The sequence below is a fragment of the Oncorhynchus gorbuscha genome, linkage group LG23 (assembly GCF_021184085.1).
Source record: "Oncorhynchus gorbuscha isolate QuinsamMale2020 ecotype Even-year linkage group LG23, OgorEven_v1.0, whole genome shotgun sequence".
NCBI classification, from domain to species: Eukaryota; Metazoa; Chordata; class Actinopteri; order Salmoniformes; family Salmonidae; genus Oncorhynchus; species Oncorhynchus gorbuscha.
The window spans coordinates 32,448,902-32,471,579 of NC_060195.1; the positions used below are offsets into that span (position 1 = coordinate 32,448,902).

Sequence of the window (22,678 nt, forward strand, 5' to 3'; positions counted from 1 at the left end):
TTTGCATTAAAGTATTTTATTCAGATAAGATGTTGGTATGTACAGAAGAGGATTAAAGTGTAATTGTAGACTACAAAGTGATCGATTTGCTTATAAAAGAAACAGTCTTCCCTGTTACAATGATGTAAGGGAAGTACACTTTATAAGAACATCATTCCTATCTAATCTAGAACACATTCCCTGGCTGACTGGCAATGCCTCACCTTCCTTTCCTTCCAGTCATGTCTTTTACAAGGAAATGGAGATATATTATTCTATAGGGCTTTAATGTAGGAGTATTGTTTCCTTCTCTGTGGCCACACCCCTTGAAAGCACAAAACAACGCTTAAGCATCTAAGGTGGGTGTATCAGTTATCTTGCCCAAGCTACCATTTCTGTAAAAGCAAATTAACAATTTTCGGTACATTGGCAGTGTACATTTTGTTACACCCCCATAAAGTAGTATAGAAATTGCCCCCAAGAAGAGTGACTTTGACTTCTCTGCTATCTAGAGAAATCTTATTTCCCTTATCAAAATCCAATGGTTGGCCTGGGCCACATGTATAAAGCCACTCCATCACAGGTAACCTACCAAACCACTCCCTACACTTAGTGAATATCTAACTCATCCATGTGTCATTTAATGGCAGTCTTTTTAACAAGATGAGCTATTCTGTACAAAGGTCTTCAATTAATAACAGTAAATGACTTCATACATCATGATTCATTGTGGGAAGCAAAGGAGCCAGCCAATCCCTGAGTAGTTCAGATATAACAAAGCTTCTGTCTCTGTGTGCAAGGCTTGTCGGTTTTCTGTGGAAGAGGTAGAATCCAAAAAGGTATTCAAGTGCCGAAACACAACCATATATTCACTGAGGCAGCCAGCTTTCAGTCCCAAGATTTATGCCCCCAACTTTTTGCAGACCTTTCTGAAAGGTATCAACTCCACCATGGCTTGTTGACCAAAGCCTGTAGGGAAAGGAAGGTTTTTTTTCTAACTGGCTAGCCAGTTCAAATAATTACTAGAACATATCTGACGTTTTGTGTTCAACTGTAGTCAACTTTTTATTAACCATAACAGGAAAATTTAACACATTACAAGGTAATTATTTACAAGTATGGCGAGCTTCTAACTTACTGTTTGTCAGTGGTGTGTAGTACTTTCAAGTATTTTTTATTTATTTAAGTAGTTTTTTTTAGGGCATCTTTACTATTTATATTTTTGACCAGTTTTACTTCACTACAATCCTAATGACAATTATGTACTTTTTACTCCATACATTTTCCCTGACACCCAAAAGTACGCGTTACATTTTGAATGCTTAGCAGGACAGGAAAATGGTCTAATTCACACACTTATCAAGAGAACATCCCTGGTCATCCTACTGCCTGTGATCTGGCGGACTCACTAAACACATGCTTCGTTTGTAAATGATGTCTGAGTATTGGAGCGTGGCCGTAGCTAGCCGTAAATTAAAATAAAAAAACAATGGTTTGCTTAATATAAGGAATTTTAAATGTATACTTTTTTATACTTAAGTATATTTTCACAATTACATTTACTTTTTATATTTAAGTATATTTAAAACCAAATACTTTGAAACTTTTACTCCAAACCCTTTTCTATTAATTAAGATATCTTTACTTTTACTCAAGTGTGACAATTGGGTACCTTTTCCACCACTGCTGATTGTGAATGTGAACAAATGAAAGCAGTGGACTGCAGTTTGTCCTATTGGATAAATTTAGAAATGGATCAATAGTAGTGGTGTCTTTTGTAGGCATTAACAGAGGCTGAGTCCACCATGGCTCGTTGGCCAACACCCGTGGGGAAATGTTTTGGGGGGGGATAAATGCTGAAAATAAGATCTGTGGTAAACACAGGCTTATGAGATCTTATACATTTTGTTCTATGAGATAACCTTCAACAGCAAACATACGTTTTTGTGAATTTTGAAGCATTTATGTAAAAACAAAAATTACGACAAAGCACATTAAGGCTGCAAGATGCATAAAGGTCATGTTAACTGACTGATAATATATCATAGAACAAAATGTATAAGATCTTCTAAGCCTGTGTTAACCTCAAACCTCATTTTTGGCATTTATCCCAAAACCCTATTCTTTCTCCATTAATTTTGCCCATAGGAATGACTGAATGAACCAGAAGTTTAACAAAGATTTTTTAAACTAACCCAAGATGGACCACAGCCTGTCATTTCCAATGGGAACATATTAGTCATAGTGAGTGGAACAAATTAGTCATAGTGGGCAGAACAAGGAAGGAGGTGGGCAGAGCCAAGCACGAGCTAGTGAGATCCTATTGGTGCGTTCTAACAAACATTTGCATATTTCCGTTAGGGAACGCCTACTCTGTGAAGTGCGTGTGTGCAATAACTCAATTCACCTTTGTCCTCCTTCTAAACAACACCATTTTTTACAACTTTGGCAAAGGGTAAAATCTACTAAACTTAGTCCACTCAGTTCGTAACAGATTATCTTTTTGGAACATAAAAATGTGTTGAGATCAAATGTTTCATCGATGTGAAAATGCAAGAGAATTTCGGACAAAATCCATCTCATTCCATCTTCTCCCACTGCTAGCCACTGGGCGTGGAAATGCCAAGCGGATGCTTACACTACAAACTGGCAAGCTCAATGCTGCCTGCTGCACCAGGTTATCATGACAATGGTCGCAACAACCTGGTCAAAGTTGAATGTCTCTTGCTCAGTTGCTGCCTAAGTAATTCCTATAATAAAATATGAATGTCGACAAGATACGTGGTAAAGATGGAGCTGAATCCTATGTGAAATAAATATTAGGATCGGTCATCGTCCATTGTGTTCAGATGAATGGTCTAAAAACAATCTCTGTTGCCAATATTTTGGAAAACCAAAGATCCAGCTTTTCGTCAAGAGGAGCAGATTAAACATTGTTTTGCTCAGAAGTTCTCCTTGTTGAAGTAGAATTTGGTCTTTCGGGGATCGACATCCGTGTATTTGACACATTTCTTTGATAAGACAGTAGCTAAGACTGCAGGGCCACACAAGAATGTGCCCACCACTGACCTGTGGACATTGTTAAGAGACCAAAAGATATAGTAATTTAGTCAATGTAGGGTACACACCAAGCTATATGTTTTAGAAGTAATACCACTGCTATTAACTACCAACTGCAATGTCCAAAAGTGATTTATAAGGGGAATACTGTCATGTCAAAATGTGTTATAAACAAACTTACGTCGGATTCTCTTTGCGTACTTGTTCAAACTCCTTATCCCAGTTGGGCCTGCCATAGTTTGTTTTCTGCTTCAAACCAGTGACCACATCTGTGTCCGCATCGGCATGAACCATCACATGGTTTGCCTGTGGGGAAGAAAGATAGTGAACAGACGCTACCACAACTATTGCATGTCTCACAGTGGAAATGGTCATACAGATTGTTGGTGGGTGTACGTATGCTGCCTCACATACATGGCTCTGATCCCATCCAGTGAGGTAGAGTTTGTAGGTGAGGAAGCTTCCCATGCCTCTTTCCTCCATCTCCCTCTCCAGCAGCTGCAGCAGATCTGCAAACCACTCAAAGGCATGCGTCTCTCTGCACAACCAATAGAAGTAGATCTGCAACCAGGAAGTAAATATGAGAATGTGATTTCAAACAAAGGCATGATATGCCATGCTGGTAATAGTCCATGAAAAATGAGCATGTTCACATAGATATAATCCAAGGTTTATGTGACCTTTTGCTTAAGAAACAAAAAAGCTTGGTGTCAGCCAACAGTCAGGTGCATCATGGAATCTTTCCACTTTGTAAATGTGCTAGACTGGTTAGCACCATTAAAGCTGTCTGGTTAGTCACTTCACTGGAAAGCCATAGAGTATCAATGTGTTCCCTACCTTTCTGGTGCGTAGCTTTGGGTTGGAGTCTTTGAATTTGTACCAGATGGACTTGAGGATGGAGGCAAAGGGGGTGACTCCAATGCCAGCGCCAACCAGCATGGCAACCTCGTAGTCAAACACATCCTCACTGGCCGTACCAAACGGTCCATCTACACCCATTCTGAGGGACAGGTCAAAGGTCAAGCAATGGCAAACAGGAAGGGAGGGCAACAAAATTTTACCAGCTAAGCCTAATTCCTATGGTTTCCAATTTAAAATCTGTGCATGTAACTTCAATTTATCACAGAAATCCTGCATTGCCTTATCCTTATCCACTGAGCTGAGGATCTTGCTGCTACAGTATAAGCCATTGTCTGCGTTTCTATAAAGAGGAGTAAATTACTTGGGTCCCTCAGCCCCCTCAGGAAGCTGCTCCACAATGCTGATGAGTTTCTGGGTCCAGTCGCCCACGGAGCGGATGTGCACACTGAAGAAGTCCTCCTCGGGTGCCGAGGTCATGGTGAAGGGGTGCCACTCCAGCTGGGAGATGGCTGGGCAGTTGAGGAAGACATACTGACCCACGTCCATCTTGAAACCGTTCTTCACCAGCTGCAGCTCCAACACTTTGGATGGTCGAATGACTATCTAAGAGAGGAGAGTTGTAGAGACAGATGTTGATTATCTTTTAATGGAATGGAAAACACAATTATTGTCAATTACAAAGAAAAGTCACTTGTTACTGCAGTGCACACCTTTCTGTATTTGACGGTCTGCATGTAGCGGATGAAGCGCAGCAAGCGCTCGCACACATAGAGGATCATGGGACCGATCACCCACATCCAGGTCTGTAGGGACAAGGGAACACAGGATATACAGTTTCTGAGACAATTCTCTTACCATGAGGCCTGGGATTCACAGAAGTTATTTTTGGTTGTAGGTGTCATTGAGGAATCTCTTACCTGTGGGAACCCCCCTGCAAACTGGGGAACGGGACACTCCTGAATCTTCCCCCAGTCACTTATTCGATCTTTACAGAAGGTGGCATTATGTGGTGGATTGGTGGTGGTCTGACTTCGCACGATGAGTCTGTAGACAAAAGACAAGGCCATTTACTCTTGATCCAAAACAAATATTTCTACATGAAATTAATGGGAGCTGGGACTGAGAGAACCGTACCCGGCTCCATGGATGACCAGCCCAGCGAAGAAGACGATGAAAAGGTGGTGTGTGAACCAGAAGACCTCGAAGTAGCTGCGCCTGATGACCTCCATGGATGAGGTGATTATGAGGATGAGTGACAGCGTGATGATTACGCCTGTGATCCCCGCGACGCTGGTGAACACCAGGAGAGTCGGCGTCTGAGAAAGAAGGAGCCAATCAGAATACATTCAAGTCAGATGACCTCTATGCCTATATAAGACACCTAAAATTACTCTGTGCCAGGAGTTTCTTCTGATGACCAGACCTGACTAGGATAACCTCTGTACCTTAGTTATAATAACATACAAAGCATTATAATACAGTACCACCTCAGCTGTAGAGAGAGAAATTTGTGGAGTGGTTGAAAAATGGGTTTAATGACTCCAACCTAAGTGTGTGTAAACTTCCGACTTCAACTGTATATATATATATATATATATATATATATATATACACACACACACACACATACAGTTGAAGTCGGAATAAAACTATAGTTTTGGTAAGTCGGTTAGGACATCTACTTTGTGCAATCACAAATCCAGTCGGTCAGAAGTTTACATACACTAAGTTAACTATGCCTTTAAACAGCTTGGAAGATTCCAGAAAATTATGTCATGGCTTTAGAAGCTTCTGATAGGCTAATTGACATCATTTGAGTCAATCGGAGGTGTACCTGTGGATGTATTTCAAGGCCTACCTTCAAACTCAGTGCCTCTTTGCTTGACATCATGGGAAAATCAAAAGAAATCAGCCAAGACCTCAGAAAAAATTGTAGACCTCCACAAGTCTAGTTTATCCTTGGGAGCAATTTCCAAACGCCTGAAGGTACCACATTCATCTGTACAAACAATAGTACTCAAGTATAAACACCATGGGACCACGCAGCCGTCATACCATTCAGGAAGGAGACGCGTTCTGTCTCCTAGAGATGAATGTATTTTGGTTAGAAAAGTGCAAATCAATCCCAGAACATCAGCAAAGGACCCTGTGAAAATGCTGGAGGAAACGGGGTCAAAAGTATCCACAGTAAAACGAGTCCTATATCGACTTAACCTGAAAGGACACTCAGCAAGGAAGAAGCCACTGCTCTAAAACTGCCATAAAAAAATCCATACTATAGTTTGCAACTGAACATGGAGACAAAGATAATACTTTTTGGAGAAATGTCCTCTGGTCTGATGAAACAAAACTAGGACTGTTTGGCCATAATGACCATCGTTATGTTTGGAGGAAAAAGGGAGAGGCTTGCAAGCTGAAGAACCCCATCCCAAACGTGATGCACGGGGGTGGCAGCTTCATGTTGTGGGGGTGCTTTGCTGCAGGAGGGACTGGTGCACTTCACATAATAGATGGCAGTATGAGGAAGGAAAATTATGTGGATATATTGAAGCAACATCTCAAGACATCAGTCAGGAAGTTAAAGCTTGGTCGCAAATGGTTCTTCCAAATGGACAATAACACCAAGCAAACTTCCAAAGTTGTGGCAAAATGGCTTAAGGACAACAAAGTCAAGGTATTGGAGTGGCCATCACAAAGCCCTGACCTCAATCCTGTAGAAAATTTGTGGGCAAACCTGAAAAATGATGTGCAAGCAAGGAGGCCTGAAAACCTGACTCGGTTACACCAGCTCTGGCAGGAGGAATGGGCCAAAATTCACCCAACTTATTGTGGGAAGCTTGTGGAAGGCTACCCAAAACGTTTGACCCAAGTTAAACAATTTAAAGGCAATGCTACCAAATGCTAATTGAGTGTATGTAAACTTCTGACCCACTGGGAATGTGATGAAAGAAATAAAAGCTGAAATAAATCATTCTCTCTACTATTATTCTGACACTTCATATTCCACAAGTGGTGATCCTAACTGACCTAAAACAGGGATGTTTTACTAGAATTAAATGTCAGGAATTGTGAAAAACTGAGTTTAAATGTATTTGGCTAAGGTGTATGTAAACCTCTGACTTCAACTGTGTGTGAGTGTGTATATATATATATATATTTATATATATATATATATACTGTATATATATATATATACTGTATATATATTTTATTCCAATGGCCAATAGCTGCTAGGGTAAAATCTATGGTGGAAAGCTATTTAGGGGGCTGTCAATGTTTTGACCTCTAGCTGAACCAATCCTCCCATAACAAAGTGTAAACTGATATTTTAAACTGTAGTACTGTGTGTTTTAATTGTTTGAAACTTTATGTACTGCTTTTTTGACCAGGTCTCTTGCAAAGGACATTTTTAATCTCAATGAGACTAACCTAGTACAATAGAAATCAAATTAAATAAAAATTGTAATCCGTACAGTGGTTGTAGAACGGATTGGGTTCAGGAAGGTGGTGTTTCCTGAGTCATCCAGGTTGGAAAGGGCCATGCTGAGGTCATCATACTTCCCAAGCCTGCTATTATAGTACCACTCCACATTCAGAAAATGGGCAATGGTGTGAACAGCTGCACCAAAATGAGGAAAAGAAACAGCAACATTTCCATTAGGACATATTTGTTCAACAGGATAATTCCACATCCAAATTTGACATCCATTTAGGGCAATGAAGGTTAATTAGTTGGTCTCAGCAATGTTCCAACATCTAGTGGAAAGCCTTCCCAGAAGAGTGGAGAATGTTATAGCAGCAAAGGGGGGACCAACTCCATATTAATGCCCATGATTGTGTAATGAGATGTTCGATGAGCAGGTGTCCACATACTTTTGGTCATGTAGTTTATCTTGAATAGTACATCTCAAGATACTGGAGGAATAATGTTCCCATGTTCAGTCAAAAGTGTCACATACATCGCTGTGAAAAAGTATGTCCCCCCTTTCTCATGTTCTCTACTTTTATACGTTTGTGATACTGAATGTTATCAGATCTTTAACCAAAACCTGGTACTAGATTAAGGGAACCTGAGGGAACCGATAACACAACAATTACTTACTTATTTCATTTATTTCATAAACAAAGTTATGCAACACCCAGTTTCCCCCTTACACACATCCAGGTCCTGAGACAGAAAAGCATCCCCAAACCATCACACTACCACCACCATGCTTGACCGTTGGTGGAATGCAGTATATGGTTTTCGCCAGGCATAATGGGACCCCTGCCTCAGGATCTGGACGACTTGCCTTAATAGAAGGATCCATGAATTCTGCTCTGTATCAGATAATTCTACAGGAGAATGTCAGGCCATTCGTCTGTGAGCTGAAGCTAAAGGGCAGCTGGGTCATGCAGCAAGACAATGATTCAAAATACACAAGTCTACAAGAAAATGGTTAAAAAGCAACAACAAAATATATGTTTTGGAATGGCCTAGTCAAAGTCCAGAACTAATCCCAATTGAGATGTTGTGGCAGGACTTGCTTGAAATGTCACTGAGTTAAAGCAGTTCTGCATGCAAGAGTGGGACAACATTCCTCCACAGCGATATGAGAGACTGATCAACAACTACATTTGGTCGCAGTCATTGCAGCTAAAGGTGGCGCAACCAATTATTGAGTGTAAGGTGGCAATTACTTTTCACATAGAGGCATTGAGTGTTGCATAACTTTGTTAATTAAATAAATAAAATAAGTATATATTTTTTGTTATATGTAAACTCAAGTACCCTTTATTTAATACTAGGTTTTCTAAAGGCTGGGTTGTTTCCTTTGTCCTTCTTGAAACAGACTTTGTGAGGGCTCTAGTCTCTCCGAGGTCAGGACTTTCCCATATAACACAATACACCCTAAGTCAATATTTAGCTTCAGTATCCCTTTATCTAGCATAAGTCAACGGGTGAAAAAGACAAAGATAGATGTATTATTGCATATGCCTTCCCCACAATGAGAAAGTGTCATATTTTGTGGTGACTAAATAAAACGGGTAACAATTTCACATAAATCTTGCATGTTTCTTAAGTACTGTTGACTAAAATTGAGTAGAGTATTTATCTCTGCAAAAGGCTTCAGGTTAGGGCTTTTCAGCTGCTTATCTGACCAGCAAGCAAGTGTTCCATACCTGTCATCAGCCCAATCATGTAGGCCACCAGCTTGTGGAAACTGATATTTTTGTCCAGCTGTTTTCTCATAGTTCGCCCACAGCACTAAAACAGCAACACAAGAACGTTCAAGAAAAATCATAATGAAGATGACAATCAAAGTTAATTAAAGGCCATGAACCTTTATCATCTATTAGAACAACAATTCAACTATACAAGTCTGTTCCATTATAGGTGTCATCAGACCATATGACTACGCAGTCATTTACAGAACACAGGGAATTACAGCCACAATATTATCCGATGACAAATTAGACACTTGCACAATAAACGTCCCCACCCTTGGCCCAGCCCTTGGCACTAGAAAGTCTTACCATGAAGGAGCCTCGAATGAGAGACAGCAGGTTACGACACACGGGCAGCAGAATCAGCAGGCAGTTGAAGTTGAGGACGGCTGCAGGGGCTCTGGCCCAGGCCAATGCAGACTGAAAGCCCAAAGACACCCATGTCAACCTGTGTAATGTGTTATCCTATACATACTATCTTTGACATCTGTCCTATCATTAGGAATGGTGTACGCTACAGGTAGACCTCAAGTAAAACTGCAATTATATAGAATTTAAAAACTCAACGGACATCGGAAAATTGCATACTTGTCCTATTTAAGTCAAATGCATGGATAATTGAGCACATACTATGTTTATACTACCTAAGGCCTAAATAATATGGTAAGACTCACCCCTAAAATGTGGCGCGTGTAGAAAAACTGATCCCCCAAGTCGTAGAAGAAATAGAACCAGAGGAACAGGAATATATTGATGGCCATCCAGACCACCTGTAAATCCAGCCAGGAGGAGGTCATTACCCAAACAGCAGGATCGTGACTATTGTATGTTACTTAATTGTATTTATTTATTTATTTGTTTTTATTACTCTAAAAATAACATATATTTTAGGGTTTCAGTAAGGCTAACCCTAGTTATATTATTTTGTGCATTTGGAGAGTTATTGCGCATCTGGGTCATCACTTAAATGGGCTTTGTCTGGCAGTCCAGATAACAGCCCAAATTGTTTTTATCTCATTCATTTACATTATAGAATAACTGTAGCCTACACTGTCGAAGATGATTAAGGTAATAATCATGTTCTTACCAGTATGAAGGATGACAGTCCATGGTTAATTATCCAGTTGCCCATTTTGAAGGACTTTCGCCATCCACTAGTGACGCTACTGGTCTTTACATCGTTACCTGTTGTTTTTATGTAGCGTATGTTCACACCCCGCCTATTTAAAGTCAGTCACTAGTCCAAGTCATGACATGAGGAAAAGTACAGTCCATAAAATTACATTACTCAATGAGTAAAGTAATCCTTTGTGTTTGTTGAAAGCGAAATGTCAGCATGTCATTCCTCGGGTCTGTGGAATGAGGAAGAATTGTATTTTTTTGACTGAATGTTGCAGGCTCTTGGGCTCCAAGAAGAGGGCGGTTTTTTGGACAATTGAGAAAGAGCCAGTCCGCCCGACTATATCCATCTTTGTCTGCATCCATAGGTCTCACGTTAACTTTCCCATGGCTCTATATGTTTTTTTGGAAAGCAATATCAAGGGTACTAGTACATTTTTTAAAGACAAAAATATGATTTATATTACATCATTTTAAAGTAAAGTAACAATGCAGTGGTTAAGGCACTATCTTCATATATTCTATAATATGGGCCTACTTTCGAAAACAGTGGCGTACCGCAGTTTCGCGGGCCCAGCCAGGTCTGGTTCATCCCAATTGTTTTAAGTGAAAGACGGACAATTTATGTCAGCCGGGCAAGTTGAGCCTGCTCTGTGGTTGTCCCATTAGGCAGGGGATTTTTTAAATAAGTGTTTTACCTGTTACACTGGGATAGCAACTTGTGGGTCAGGGTGAGCAGAGTACGAGCCATTTCATCCTGTTGTTCCCCCTGAGATACTGTACACTGGGCTGCCTGTGTAAACGCAGCCAAAGTGATAAATCAGTTGCTAAACGGTTTAATATGGGCTATGATGAAAATAGTTTTCTAATCAGGTCACAGTTTTAAAGTCCTGGAAAACACCTTGCCCTGAAGGGAGGATGTATACCCTGTAAAACTGCATAAACTGTGTACTTTTTCATATGAATTTATTTAAAAAACTAGACTAACAGGGGACTTTCCATTACACAGGCAACTGTGATTAGTCAATAGAACTAACAGGGCTGTGCTTGCTTTAAACAGGGTTGCATCATGTAGGCCCAGGAATGGGAATGGCCTGTGCCCAAAACCCTGAAGTTAATTTCAGTCTAGCCTGTCATTACCATTTGTCGATTTGATTTATTCGTCAATAATGTTGGATTTAAAAGGCCTAGGTATCCTAGCCAACCGAAGTTTGAATATAAACCACATGTTATCTTAACACAGATCAATTGGCTTAGGCTATAAACACAGTATGATTGATTTGCAGTTTTCAGTTTTAAAAGCCCATCTGCCATAAATTGTCCTTCTTTCTCTTAAACAATGGGGATGACCCAGAAAGACAAGTTCCAGGCTAGTTCTTCTGGAATTCCTTCCAGTTTTTCACCAACAAAACAAAAATCTTTCTCTCTCTCAGCTGGGCAACTTTAGAGCAGGCTCAACTTGTCCAACAGCTCAGTTCACTTGCACCAGGCAATAGTGCAACTCTTAAGGTCCCTGCTACATCTTGGTTCAGGAGTTTTGCCAAGGGACCTGTGGTGCCAGCCTTAATGAACACCTCAGAGCGTTGGGCCAATAAACGAAAGGTTGCTGGACCGAATCCCTGAACTGTCAAGGTATAAATCTGTATATTTCAGTTGAATGCATTCAGTTGTACAACTGACTAGGTATCCCCCTTTTCTTTCATGTTTACCTTCCTATCTATAAAGGTTTTTCGGAAAGCTATACCATAGGCTACTATTATAATAATTAACGACATAATATGATATATATATAACAGCATTTTTTATTCAACAAATTTACATTCAAGTAACAATGCAAAAGATAATGCACTTAAACATACTATTGAAACAGACCAAACAAAACAAAAACAGGGATTAAATGCACTTCAATGCTAGAGACATAAGGTACCAATAAGGCATCAAGTTCTTTATATTAAGTCCTCATTGAAAGTAAAAAGATATGTTCTGAATTGCATTTAAATTACAATATATTTACAAGGACAGTGTGATTACATAAGATCTATTGGCTCTTCAACCCACTTCAAAAGGATCACTGTGAGACTCAATTTGCCTTTTAACCACTGTGTTTGCAAAGGAAAAAAATGGGCAAACTGATACTACACTGAAAAAATATATAAACGCAACATGTAAAGTGTTGATCCCATGTTTCATGAGCTGAAATAAAAGATCCCAGAAATGTTCCATATTTCTCATAAAAGAAGTGCACAGATTTGTTTACATCCCTGTTAGTGAGCATTTATCCTTTGCCAAGATAATCCATCCACCTGACAGGTGTGGCATATCAAGAAGCTGATTAAACATCATGATCATAACACAGGTGCACCTTGTGCTGGAGACAAACAGCCTCTAAAGTGTGCAGTTGTCACAATGCAATGCCACAGATTTCTCAAGTTGAGGGAGTGTGCAATTGGCATGCTAACTGCGGGAATGTCTACCAAAGCCGTTGCCAGATAATTTAATGTTAATTTCTCTACCATAAGCCACACCCAATGCCATTTTAGAGAATTTGGCAGTACGTCCAACCGGCCTCACAACCACAGACCACGTGGAACCACGCCAGCCCAGGACCTCCACATCCGGCTTCTTCACCTGTTGGATCGTTTGAGACCAACCACCAGGACAGGTGACGAAACTGAGGAGTATTTCTGGTCTGTAATAAAGCCCTTTTGTGAAGAAAAACTCATTCTGATTGGCTGGGACTGGCTCCCAATGGGTGGGCCTATGCCCTCCCATGGCTCTGCCCCTGCCCAGTAATGTGAAATCCATAGATTAGAGTCTAATTCATTTAGTTAAATTGACTGATTTCCTTACATGAACTGTAACTCAGTAAAATCGTTGAAACTGTTGTGTTTACATTTCTGTTCAGTATAATACAAACCATTCATTACAGTGGGTGGAGTGGGGTATGAGGAAGGTAGCTCGGATTTCATCTAACCTTTTATTTCCCCAATCTTACATATGGGCGTGCAGATGAAAAAGAACCCTAATGCAACATCTGGAGTTTGTTCATTAAGTAAACCCCCGAGAACGTAAGCAGGGGAAGTCCCAGTTTAAAGGGCAAATCAGTCCTCTAGGGCCGGAGACACTTGGCATGCTTCCCACACACCTGGCCCCACTGTATCTGACCCTGTGCTGCTCTCTCAAGGCTGCCTTTGTGCATCACACTGGCATACCTTAACAGAGTACATTCTTTGGACTCCCTTGACCCACTGTCTCTCTACCTGTACAGTAGATATCCAGTACAAACGGTGCACTCGTCAGTAACCCATTTCCCATTCAACAACAGTGATGTAACATTGTCTATATCATGGCTTATCTTTTTAAGTCCAAGGCTCTGCGTGCACGTGTTATTCTAAAACGAGCAGCATCGATAAAATCATGGCACCAATTTGAAATGCGCTTAGCTAACCACTTGAGACCAACTTGTCCTCTGTGCACCGCAGTACAGAATGAGCTGCTCTGTCCATCTCCTAATCTGCACCACTCACAGTATAACAGTCCTGAGTGTACATAGCCATTAGTTCAGTAGCTGCACCAAGCAGTGGCCGCATATCATCAAATCACCATGTGGGGCCTTCTCAAGCCGCCTCCATGTCTTCAACGATTGCCGTCTCGTGCTCCCCCAGCTGGCTGGTGAGGTCAGGGGGTTGCAGGTCTGGCGGCTCCAGCGGCACCAGCACCATGGTGGCAGTGGTGGAATAGGAGTGGGGGTGCCCCTCCCCCGCTCTCCCCACACCCCTCCGATAGCAGCAGACGCAGGCCAGGCAGTCGTGCACGTTGTGCCTGAAGAGACGCCGGCACGGGTGGCAGAACTGGTAGAAGAGTAGCATGAAGAGCACGGCCAGGCTGTAGCAGATGAGCAGCTGGGCCACCAGCAACGGGGCGCACACGTACGAGTAGAAGTCTGACTTGTAGAAGTACCAGAGGGCGATGAGCACGCTGTTCTCCAGGAAGCGTCCGCCGTAGTAGGCGGCCAGGCGGCCCCAGTGCTGCTTCATCTCGATGAGGTCGCGGTGGCCCAGGTCTAGCTGCACGGCCGACCAGCAGAAGATGTTGATGCAGGCGTACAGGAAGGTGACCAGCGACAGCACCACCGTGGTGCCCAGCTTGCTGAAGTTCTTCTCCACGTTGTCGGGCAGCGAGGCGCGTCGAGCCCAAAACTCGGCCCAGGGCTGCAGGAAGAAGAAAAGCAGGTTGCCCAGGCCCACGAGGATCACCCAATAGGTGAGCGCGGAGCTGAACAACACCAGGGAGGTGACACGTGTGGCGATCTCCAGGCCCCGCCACAGGATCATGCAGAGGTAGGCGGCTGGGCGCAGCCGCACCTTGTAGTCGTCGTAGCGGATGTTGATGGCCAACACGCTGCACACCAGGGCTCCGTAGGTGATGGAGATGAGGCAGATGACCATCAAAGTCACTGGAATGAACACAGAGACAAAAGCACTCGTTAGACCCTCCAAAACAGCAGCATTCGCTATGAATGCCATCAAGAGGACTCTTACGTCTGATAGGGAGGAAGTACTTCTCCTGGATGTTGGCATACAGCTGCAGGGTGAGCTGGGGGGTGGATCCCAGGAAGGCCTGGATGACGGCGGTGCGTTTGAAGGCGTTACGGTGGGTGGCGAGCTTGCGCTCCGAGTGGCCGATCTCCCACTCCATGGGCGTGGCCTGGTCCTTCTTCAGCTTGATCTTCCTGGAGATGGTCACATACGGCTCCTCCTCTTTACCCGCTTTGAAGTAAACCACCAGAGCCTCAAAACACCTGAGGAGGAAAGGAGAGAATGGAATAATACCACAGCCACCAGAGGGCAGTACAGGCTGACAAAAAAAAAATAAGATTGGAAGTTTAAAAAACAATCACATAATTTGCATTATCATTCAATATTTTCATCAATAAATATTACATTTTGCTTCATATTTAAAATGTTTTAAAAAATGCAACAATGCTATATGGCTCCACCAGAGGGCTAAAAAATAAACTGAGTCTTTGACACTGCGTGTACAAAACATTAGGAACACCTGCTCTTTCCATGATAGACTGACCAGGTGAATCCAGGTGGAAGCTATGATCCCTTATTGATGTTACTTGTTAGAGCCACTTCTATTAGTGTAGATGAAGGGGAGGAGACCGGTTAAAGAAGGATGTTTAAGTCTTGAGACAATTAAGACATAGATTATGTATGTCAAGTGTGTGCATTCAGAGGGTGAACGGGCAAGACAAAATATTTAAAGTGCCTTTGAACAGGGTATGGGAAGCCTTAATAATATAATAATAATAATAAATGCCATTTAGCAGACGCTTTTATCCAAAGCGACTTACAGTCATGTGTGCATACATTCTACGTATGGGTGGTCCCGGTAATCGAACCCACTACCCTGGCGTTACAAGCGCCATGCTCTACCAACTGAGCTACAGAAGGACCACTCCCTTTGAGTCCACATGGGCCAGCATTCCTGTGGAACGCTTGCGACACCTTGTAGTCCATGCCCCAACAAATTGAGTCTGTTCTGAGGGCAGAAGGAGGAGTTGCGACTCAATATTAGGAAGGTGTTCCTAATGGTTTGTACACTCAGTGTATTCAGTACTGAAACCTAAGTAGTGTGCTCCCTTCCCCTTCACAGAGGTAAATGACAGAAAGAAGTTAACACCGCACACAAATAGCACCAACATAGTAGTAGTACCAGTGCAGTGGATAGCTGTATACAAGGCAATCCATAACTTCTAAGACAGGGATCATCAACTAGATTCAGCCGCGGGCTGTTTCTTTCTTGAGTGGATGGTCGGTGGGGCCGGAACATAATTACTAATACTTTGTAGACTGCAAATTGATTGTAAGAAGCCCAAACATATGTTTGACTAAAACATAACCACTACAAACTTCGCATGCGGTCACGGCGTGTGTCTATTATGCATGGGACTACTTCCTAAGAGATTTCTTAAATTAAAATCACTTTGAGCTCATTTCCTGTTTTTCTTTTTTTTTACAACAATGAAAATTCCACACAATATTTTAAATGTTTTGTTCAGAAAACTAGAGGCGCCAAATTAAACCATCTATCTACAAACCAAATTCGGTCTACGGTCCACCAGTTGGGGAACCCTGGTCTAAGGTATTCACACTCAACCAAGTAAATCACACAGTGTTTGTCTTGTCTTTCAGACCAAAACATCTACTTTGGACATGGGCTTAGAGGAGAGAACATAGACAGGCTAGCTACTAGTAGTCTCTTCCTGCTAGCTCAGCTGTGGGCTGCTACAGGACACCACATCCAGCCGTCAGCCATTTACAGACGGTGGCTGTTGTGGTGCTGGTGGAATCACGTTCGCTGTGACCTTACAGTGCACAACCAAACAAGAGCCTCTCGTCTGACTTCAATTCTCTCGGAACCGAGAGACATTTGGGAGGAGCACAAGCCACCCCTCATCTCTCCAGTGGTACTACTGGTAGCCTATGCAAAAAAAACTGCTGGAGAGTTTTATGACTGGTCTACAGATGGGAGGCGGTAGCAGTCACAAGACTATGATTTTCTAATTGATTTCCAGGGAAGCTTGGCATTATAATGCAGCTAAGAATGCATGCTGGAGTCAGACCAGCCAGCCAGAAATGCAGGTTCTGAATGACTAAGAAACAATGTATTGCACTTAGAGGAAAAAGCACAGCTGTGGAAAAGGTTGGTTGACAGAATCAATATGCCTGATGTCCACAGCAGCATCTAAATGGTACCATCAGGCGAAGCAGAAAGTGACTACTGCCGGGTAATTACTCCCTGGCCATAAAAATCACTTTGCTCTCTGCTTAGGCTACCAGTACTTGTAAAGAGTACAAAGTACACACATGCAATAAGGAACTACCTTAAATCTGTAGTAGCTTCATCCATTTTTGGATTTACAAATTAATGATATGTAGCCTACCCAGAGATTCTTGAATATAATGCCTCATGAGCTTAGTTCAACTGTCATAACCCATCAGAACCCAAAATATAAGCCTGTTTTACTCCAATGTAAATAAACATTGTTTAGCTTTATAAATTTATATCATGGATGGTCAAGTCCTGGCATCCATAGCTCTGTCTATGAATTTGAGTGGTTACATTTCTCCAGCCTCATTCCTCAGCTTTTTAGCAAAACAGTGGCGGTGAGATTGCTTTTTATTGTTTCAACTGCTGATTGCCACTTTAAGACATGGCTGCTGTTCAAGCAACCGTTGCCGTGGTCTTTCATCAAAAAAGCCACAAGGGTAGTTTCATCATCAGGAAATCCTCTCGGCATGCTCCTTGAGAGACAGTAGAGACTCTCACCACGTTCTGGTTAACAACTGTGATTTGGCATAACACCTACAAGATGCATTGGGGCTAAGGACATACAGACACCAACCTTTCTTCGTTGTCTGTAAACATCGTTTCAGTGCTGCATGCTGGGAAAGGGAGATTGCTATCAACTAAGTATGTAGCTACTTCTGCCTCAGGGGAGGAATATATTCTCTCAGAGACAAGCTGTGACAAGGTCCACTCATGCAGGGAACCAAACTGACACTACAGGGATTCCCAGATGGCCATGTTTCACAACATCTTGTCAACAGATTATCTAAGATATAGATTGCCAGACACATTCATATAGTGAAACTGTACTTTGTGTAAAGTTTACAGATATGCGAGTAACAAGACAAACACTACCCTGTGAGGTAGAGTCCTTGCCTATTACAAGGTAAAGCAAGCCATGCAGCCAGCAGCATTTCAACCCTTGGTCGGTGTTGCTAAGAAACCTGCCATATCGAAATGTGTCAACACCGATAATGATCTGTGATTTTATCATCCACCAAACTCCACAGGAAGTGCACAGCTGATAAGAAAATAAAAGTGTTATTGTCACACACACTAGAGAGGTTCAGTGAAATGTGCTGTTTTTACAGGGTCAGCCATAGTACTACCCCGCCCCTGGAGAAAATTATGGGTTAAGTGCCTTGCTCAAGGGCACAGAGATTATTTTCACCTTGTCGGCTCAGGTATTCAAACTAGCGACCTTTCGGTTACTGACGCAACACTAACCACTAGGCTACCTGCCGCCCCAAGATCAGCGCAAAGCTCAGATGGGACAGTGGGAGTAACTAACTAATGCACAGCTGTTTCTCTAGTGCAGGGGTCTCCAACAGGTCGATTGCGAGTTACCAGTACCTTGCAGCCCACCTAGGAGTAGCTCGCCAAACAATTAGGAAGTATATGCAATTCTCACGTTCTACCGCAAACTGACAAACAAATCTCCCAAGTAGGCTATTAGACACCGCAAGCAGACAGAAGAATGTGCCTATTTGAAAACTATATATTTTTTAAAGTGTAGCTCGCAAGATACTTTTTTTAAAAGTAGCTCTCATACCACAAAAGGTTGGAGACCCCTGATCTAGTGCCTCTCTGTTTGACACAGTTAACCATCCACTTAGAAATAAAATAGAGTCTGAGGCAGGGAGTTAATGATATGAAGCTTCCTGCCCAAGGGAACTACATCTCCAGACAAGCCAACCTCCAGAGTATAATTATCAAACTGTAGCACAACAACCCTGAAACCAAACCTTGATCTGGTTCTACTGGAAACTGAAGGGCTGCTTCTCACTGGTTAGCACCGTGAGGGAGTGGGGGAGCAGGGCTGTTAACAGTGTGCCAATGTCATGTGCTGGCTTGGCAAATGCCTGCTAGTCAGTTACTTGATTTGTCATAAAGCTGTGGTGCTCAAGTACTATTTGAGGAGGTCCGGTCACAAATTTCCTAGGTATTAAAGGTCCGGATGGATAATGTAATTTATCGACATAGCAACAAACTTAGTAACCTCAAACTGTTCACACCCCTTTAGCTGGAAGAGAGAAAATGTTGCAGTTTTAAAGCTAATTTTCTGCAATTCAATGCATTCTTCCATGTCTTATGTGTGTTTATATGATACCATGGGTTGAAGCACAACCAAGTTTTTAAAAATTACAAAATCTTCCTTATCAATTTTTTCTTCTTTTTTCGGGGCCCACCGCCCTTATTGACCCCATTCTGGATCCGGTCCACCAGTTGAGTATGGGGGCCATAAAGGGTGCAGCCAGTACAGCCAAAGAGATCATGATAAAAATTACCTTTGAATTGACAAGATATGCGCTGTAAAAGTAAGGTATTCTGGGATGTATTCTAATCTTAGGATATATAAAATCTCTAAAACATTTAAAAATGTAAAAAACATTGATAGTGTGTTTTCATGCAGTAAATCTGCTACTCTAGAGGAATCTGGAGGAATATGACACAGGTCACTGCTTCCACATCCCAGTCAGAGGCTCCACTAGAAATTTGAATACTTGACACAGTGGTTTCTTCCACACATGGCTGATAGTCACACTTCACTAAATGGATCACATTCACCTCACAGATTCAAGGCAGTTCCTTGACGTGGAAAATATTCAATGCAGAACGACAATAATGATTTACGGGAAACACTATTATTCTACTTTTCTGGGTCTTTTGTTATCTGTAATGTTATCCATGGTACACCATATGGAATGGTAAGCCACGCAGAGCTAAAGACAACATGCCAAAGGCCTACTTCTTGCAGTGTTAAAGGGCCACACCCTCAGCTATCTACAAGGCCTACGTTGTAGAGCTGGGACGATAAACCGACAATTATCAACACCGACCACTTATCGCAGACATTTTGCTGATGTCATTTATTGTAGAGAAACATGACATTTGAAATTAAATACGTTTGCTAATATGGGTGATTGTTAATGTGACAATTTATGGCTACAACCATCAAACTACTAGTAGTTTAAAAGATTAATACTATATTTGCACATTAATGTTATATACTTATCGTTAACACATCAATTCATAGTGCTATGGATTTTTGCCCATATCGTCCAGCTCTACTACAATGGATCAAAAATGAGTAAATTCCAAGAGTCAAATCCAAGGTACGGTTGACAAACCAAAGCTCACCAACAGTGTCACTCAAGATATGCCCCGTTTCTAAACAGCTACCAAAGACTCCCCTTGAACTTTATTTTGCAAGTGACAAATGGCTCACGGTTTGTTCAACAGGTTTAGCTCAGAGTGATTTGTATTTAAAGAATGAAGTGAGGGGACTTTCAGCGTTTGAGCAGCATTGGAAGCCTTCAAAGGGTGAGCATTTCACACCAAAACAAAAGGAGAGACAAGGTTCTCTAATTTCAGCCAATTAGATATGTAAAACAAATTAAATAATGTGTCTCATCAAAACTAAGACATACATGTCTGTATGCAAATGGCATTGACCTCAAATGGGGACCCACTCCTTACAACTTGTCACTACTTTGCACTGACAGCTCAAAACACCCAATTAGAAGTGGGTTGACACCAAGAAGCAGCTGTATCTACAGTAGACTACACGACTGGCATGTCTGACAAAGGTGTAAATGAGAGGGTCCATCTGAACATTTACCCACTTCACATCTGGTCAAACAGGTTTGAACACACGGCCTAATTTATAGGATAACTACTGAGTAAACATTGTAGAGCGTTTCCAAGTATGCCTGCAGTACTGTAGCGGGAAAGAAAGTAGTTTTGTGAGGGCTCATGAGTGCAGTTGTTGCAAATACTGCATCCAAATTAAGTATTTTTTTACTGCCTTAATTTTGCAGTACACTGCAGTTGTTAATTACTGCATCCAAAACACCACAGTCAACTGCAGTTACTGCACTGTCAAAACTGAAATATTTTTTGTAAAGCGGGGGTATAGTGTTCTACACTATGTCAGGCAGTAGAACGCTCATATATAAACCATTTTACACATTACCCTCTCTCCTTCGAGAAGCATCTTCCCGCACAGTCCCACCTGACAACAGGTAGGCTTCCCCAACACCCCGCCCGAGACCACCAAATTGGAATGATCTCACCAATGTAGCCGGAGAGAGAACAGCTGATTTGGGGGCAAGATTCTACTGTGCAGAGGTGAGCGCTCTACTGCCTTGTACCACGAACGCCTGGGCGGCAGTAGACAACTCACATTACAGTACATACAGCACTATGCTTCAAGTCCTCCTAGTTGCGGTCCGAAGCTACTCAGCACTGTGATAACTTGTGGTACTATACCTACCTAATAAGTGGGCCCAGGAGTAGTAGATGCAAGAAGAGGATGAGGGGGCGGTCTCTTCCTAAGTCTCTATGAATGAATGTCAGCGCCAACTGAGTCAATACAGCGGGCACCAACATGAAGGCGATGGTTGACCCCATCCAGATGTCGTCATCGCTCTTGTGGTAAACGTTGCAAAGCACCGCTGCGCAGACAAACTCTGCACAATACAACAATGTGGCCAACACCACGCTGAAAGGGGGCTGAATGTTACTGTGGTTGACAACCAACATGACTCCATTTTCAGAGGCGGATTCATGGTGGGATTGCTCGACGTCAGAGATATTTTCGACGTGGTCGCCCTCCTCTGCCATGGCCCTCTCACTGAACAAAAACAACGTCAGATTATTGAGAACTGTAGGGCGGATGGATGGCTCCGTTTTAGGCAGGAAAGTAGGCTATGGATTGCAGTGTCACATTGTGTCCTTATTCAGACATAATGTATCAATTTCTTCAAACAAATCAGGTCAGTTTTATCATTCATGAACATATAAAGTTTGTCAAACAACGACTACAATTTTTTTCCTCGTTAAATGTTTGCTTCGGTAGGTCCTGTGCTTTCGTCAAATTTCAATACACAACAATAACTCGTTACAGTTCAGCATGACGCACTCTCTTGTGCTTATTTTCATTCCGTTTACAGACAGTTTCGACACCATGGCCACTTTAAAATAAAAACAGCATCGTATCTCTCCGGTAGCCTTCCAAGTCAAGACCGGGTGGTTGTACGTGTAAACACCAGTCATTGTCAAAGATTTGCATTGCGCTCGAAACTTTCTTTGCCAAAGACATGCATGCAGCTGATGTCCGCCTGCAAATGTTGTGCTCAGTGCCCCCCATTTACCCCCAAAGCGACGTCAAATGTTGTATCCTTATCAACACCGAAACAATCCATCCACTGTAGTGTCCCATTGCAAATTTGAATGTTTTCCTTAGCTCCGCTAATAATCAAGAAAGCAAAGCATGTGTCTGAACAGGTCTCCTATTTTTTCTATTTTTGTTTTCTTTCTATGGAAGTGTTTGTAAGGTAGGGGCAGTGCTGCCGCTCACAGCCCCTGGGTCCTAAGCCCGGTTGGCTCCTTCTTCTATGACATAATGGAGGTCCCCAAACAATCGTGTAACTGTATGCCGCCACCTACTGTGCTGGAATGTACGATCAATCATGATCTGCCCAATTCTGCACAACCAAAATTATTTTAAAAAGTTTTAGAACACCAACTCATTCAAGGGTTTTTATTTTCTTTATTTAGACTATTTTCTACATTGTATAAAAATAGTGAA

General features: G+C 42.1%; 2 protein-coding genes across 2 annotated transcripts; both read right to left on the reverse strand.

Annotated features, from left to right (window-relative positions):
• Position 1: 1 nt before the first annotated feature.
• On the reverse strand, positions 2-10,451 carry LOC124010543 (cytochrome b-245 heavy chain-like). Its single transcript, XM_046323078.1, has 13 exons — positions 10,196-10,451; positions 9,783-9,878; positions 9,418-9,528; positions 9,064-9,148; positions 7,374-7,519; positions 5,035-5,216; positions 4,818-4,944; positions 4,611-4,703; positions 4,262-4,503; positions 3,877-4,039; positions 3,454-3,600; positions 3,221-3,345; positions 2-3,048 (listed from the first exon to the last, which is right to left on the reverse strand). The coding sequence occupies exons 1-13, from the start codon at positions 10,238-10,240 to the stop codon at positions 2,922-2,924; spliced, it is 1,689 nt and encodes a 562-aa protein (XP_046179034.1). The 5' UTR covers positions 10,241-10,451; the 3' UTR covers positions 2-2,921.
• Positions 10,452-13,034: 2,583 nt separating this feature from the next.
• LOC124011065 (membrane transport protein XK-like) lies at positions 13,035-22,469 on the reverse strand. The gene is made up of 3 exons (XM_046324038.1): positions 21,362-22,469; positions 14,769-15,028; positions 13,035-14,683 (listed from the first exon to the last, which is right to left on the reverse strand). Exons 1-3 carry the CDS (start codon positions 21,709-21,711, stop codon positions 13,845-13,847), a joined length of 1,449 nt encoding a protein of 482 aa, XP_046179994.1. The 5' UTR covers positions 21,712-22,469; the 3' UTR covers positions 13,035-13,844.
• Between the last annotated feature and the right edge of the window lie 209 nt (positions 22,470-22,678).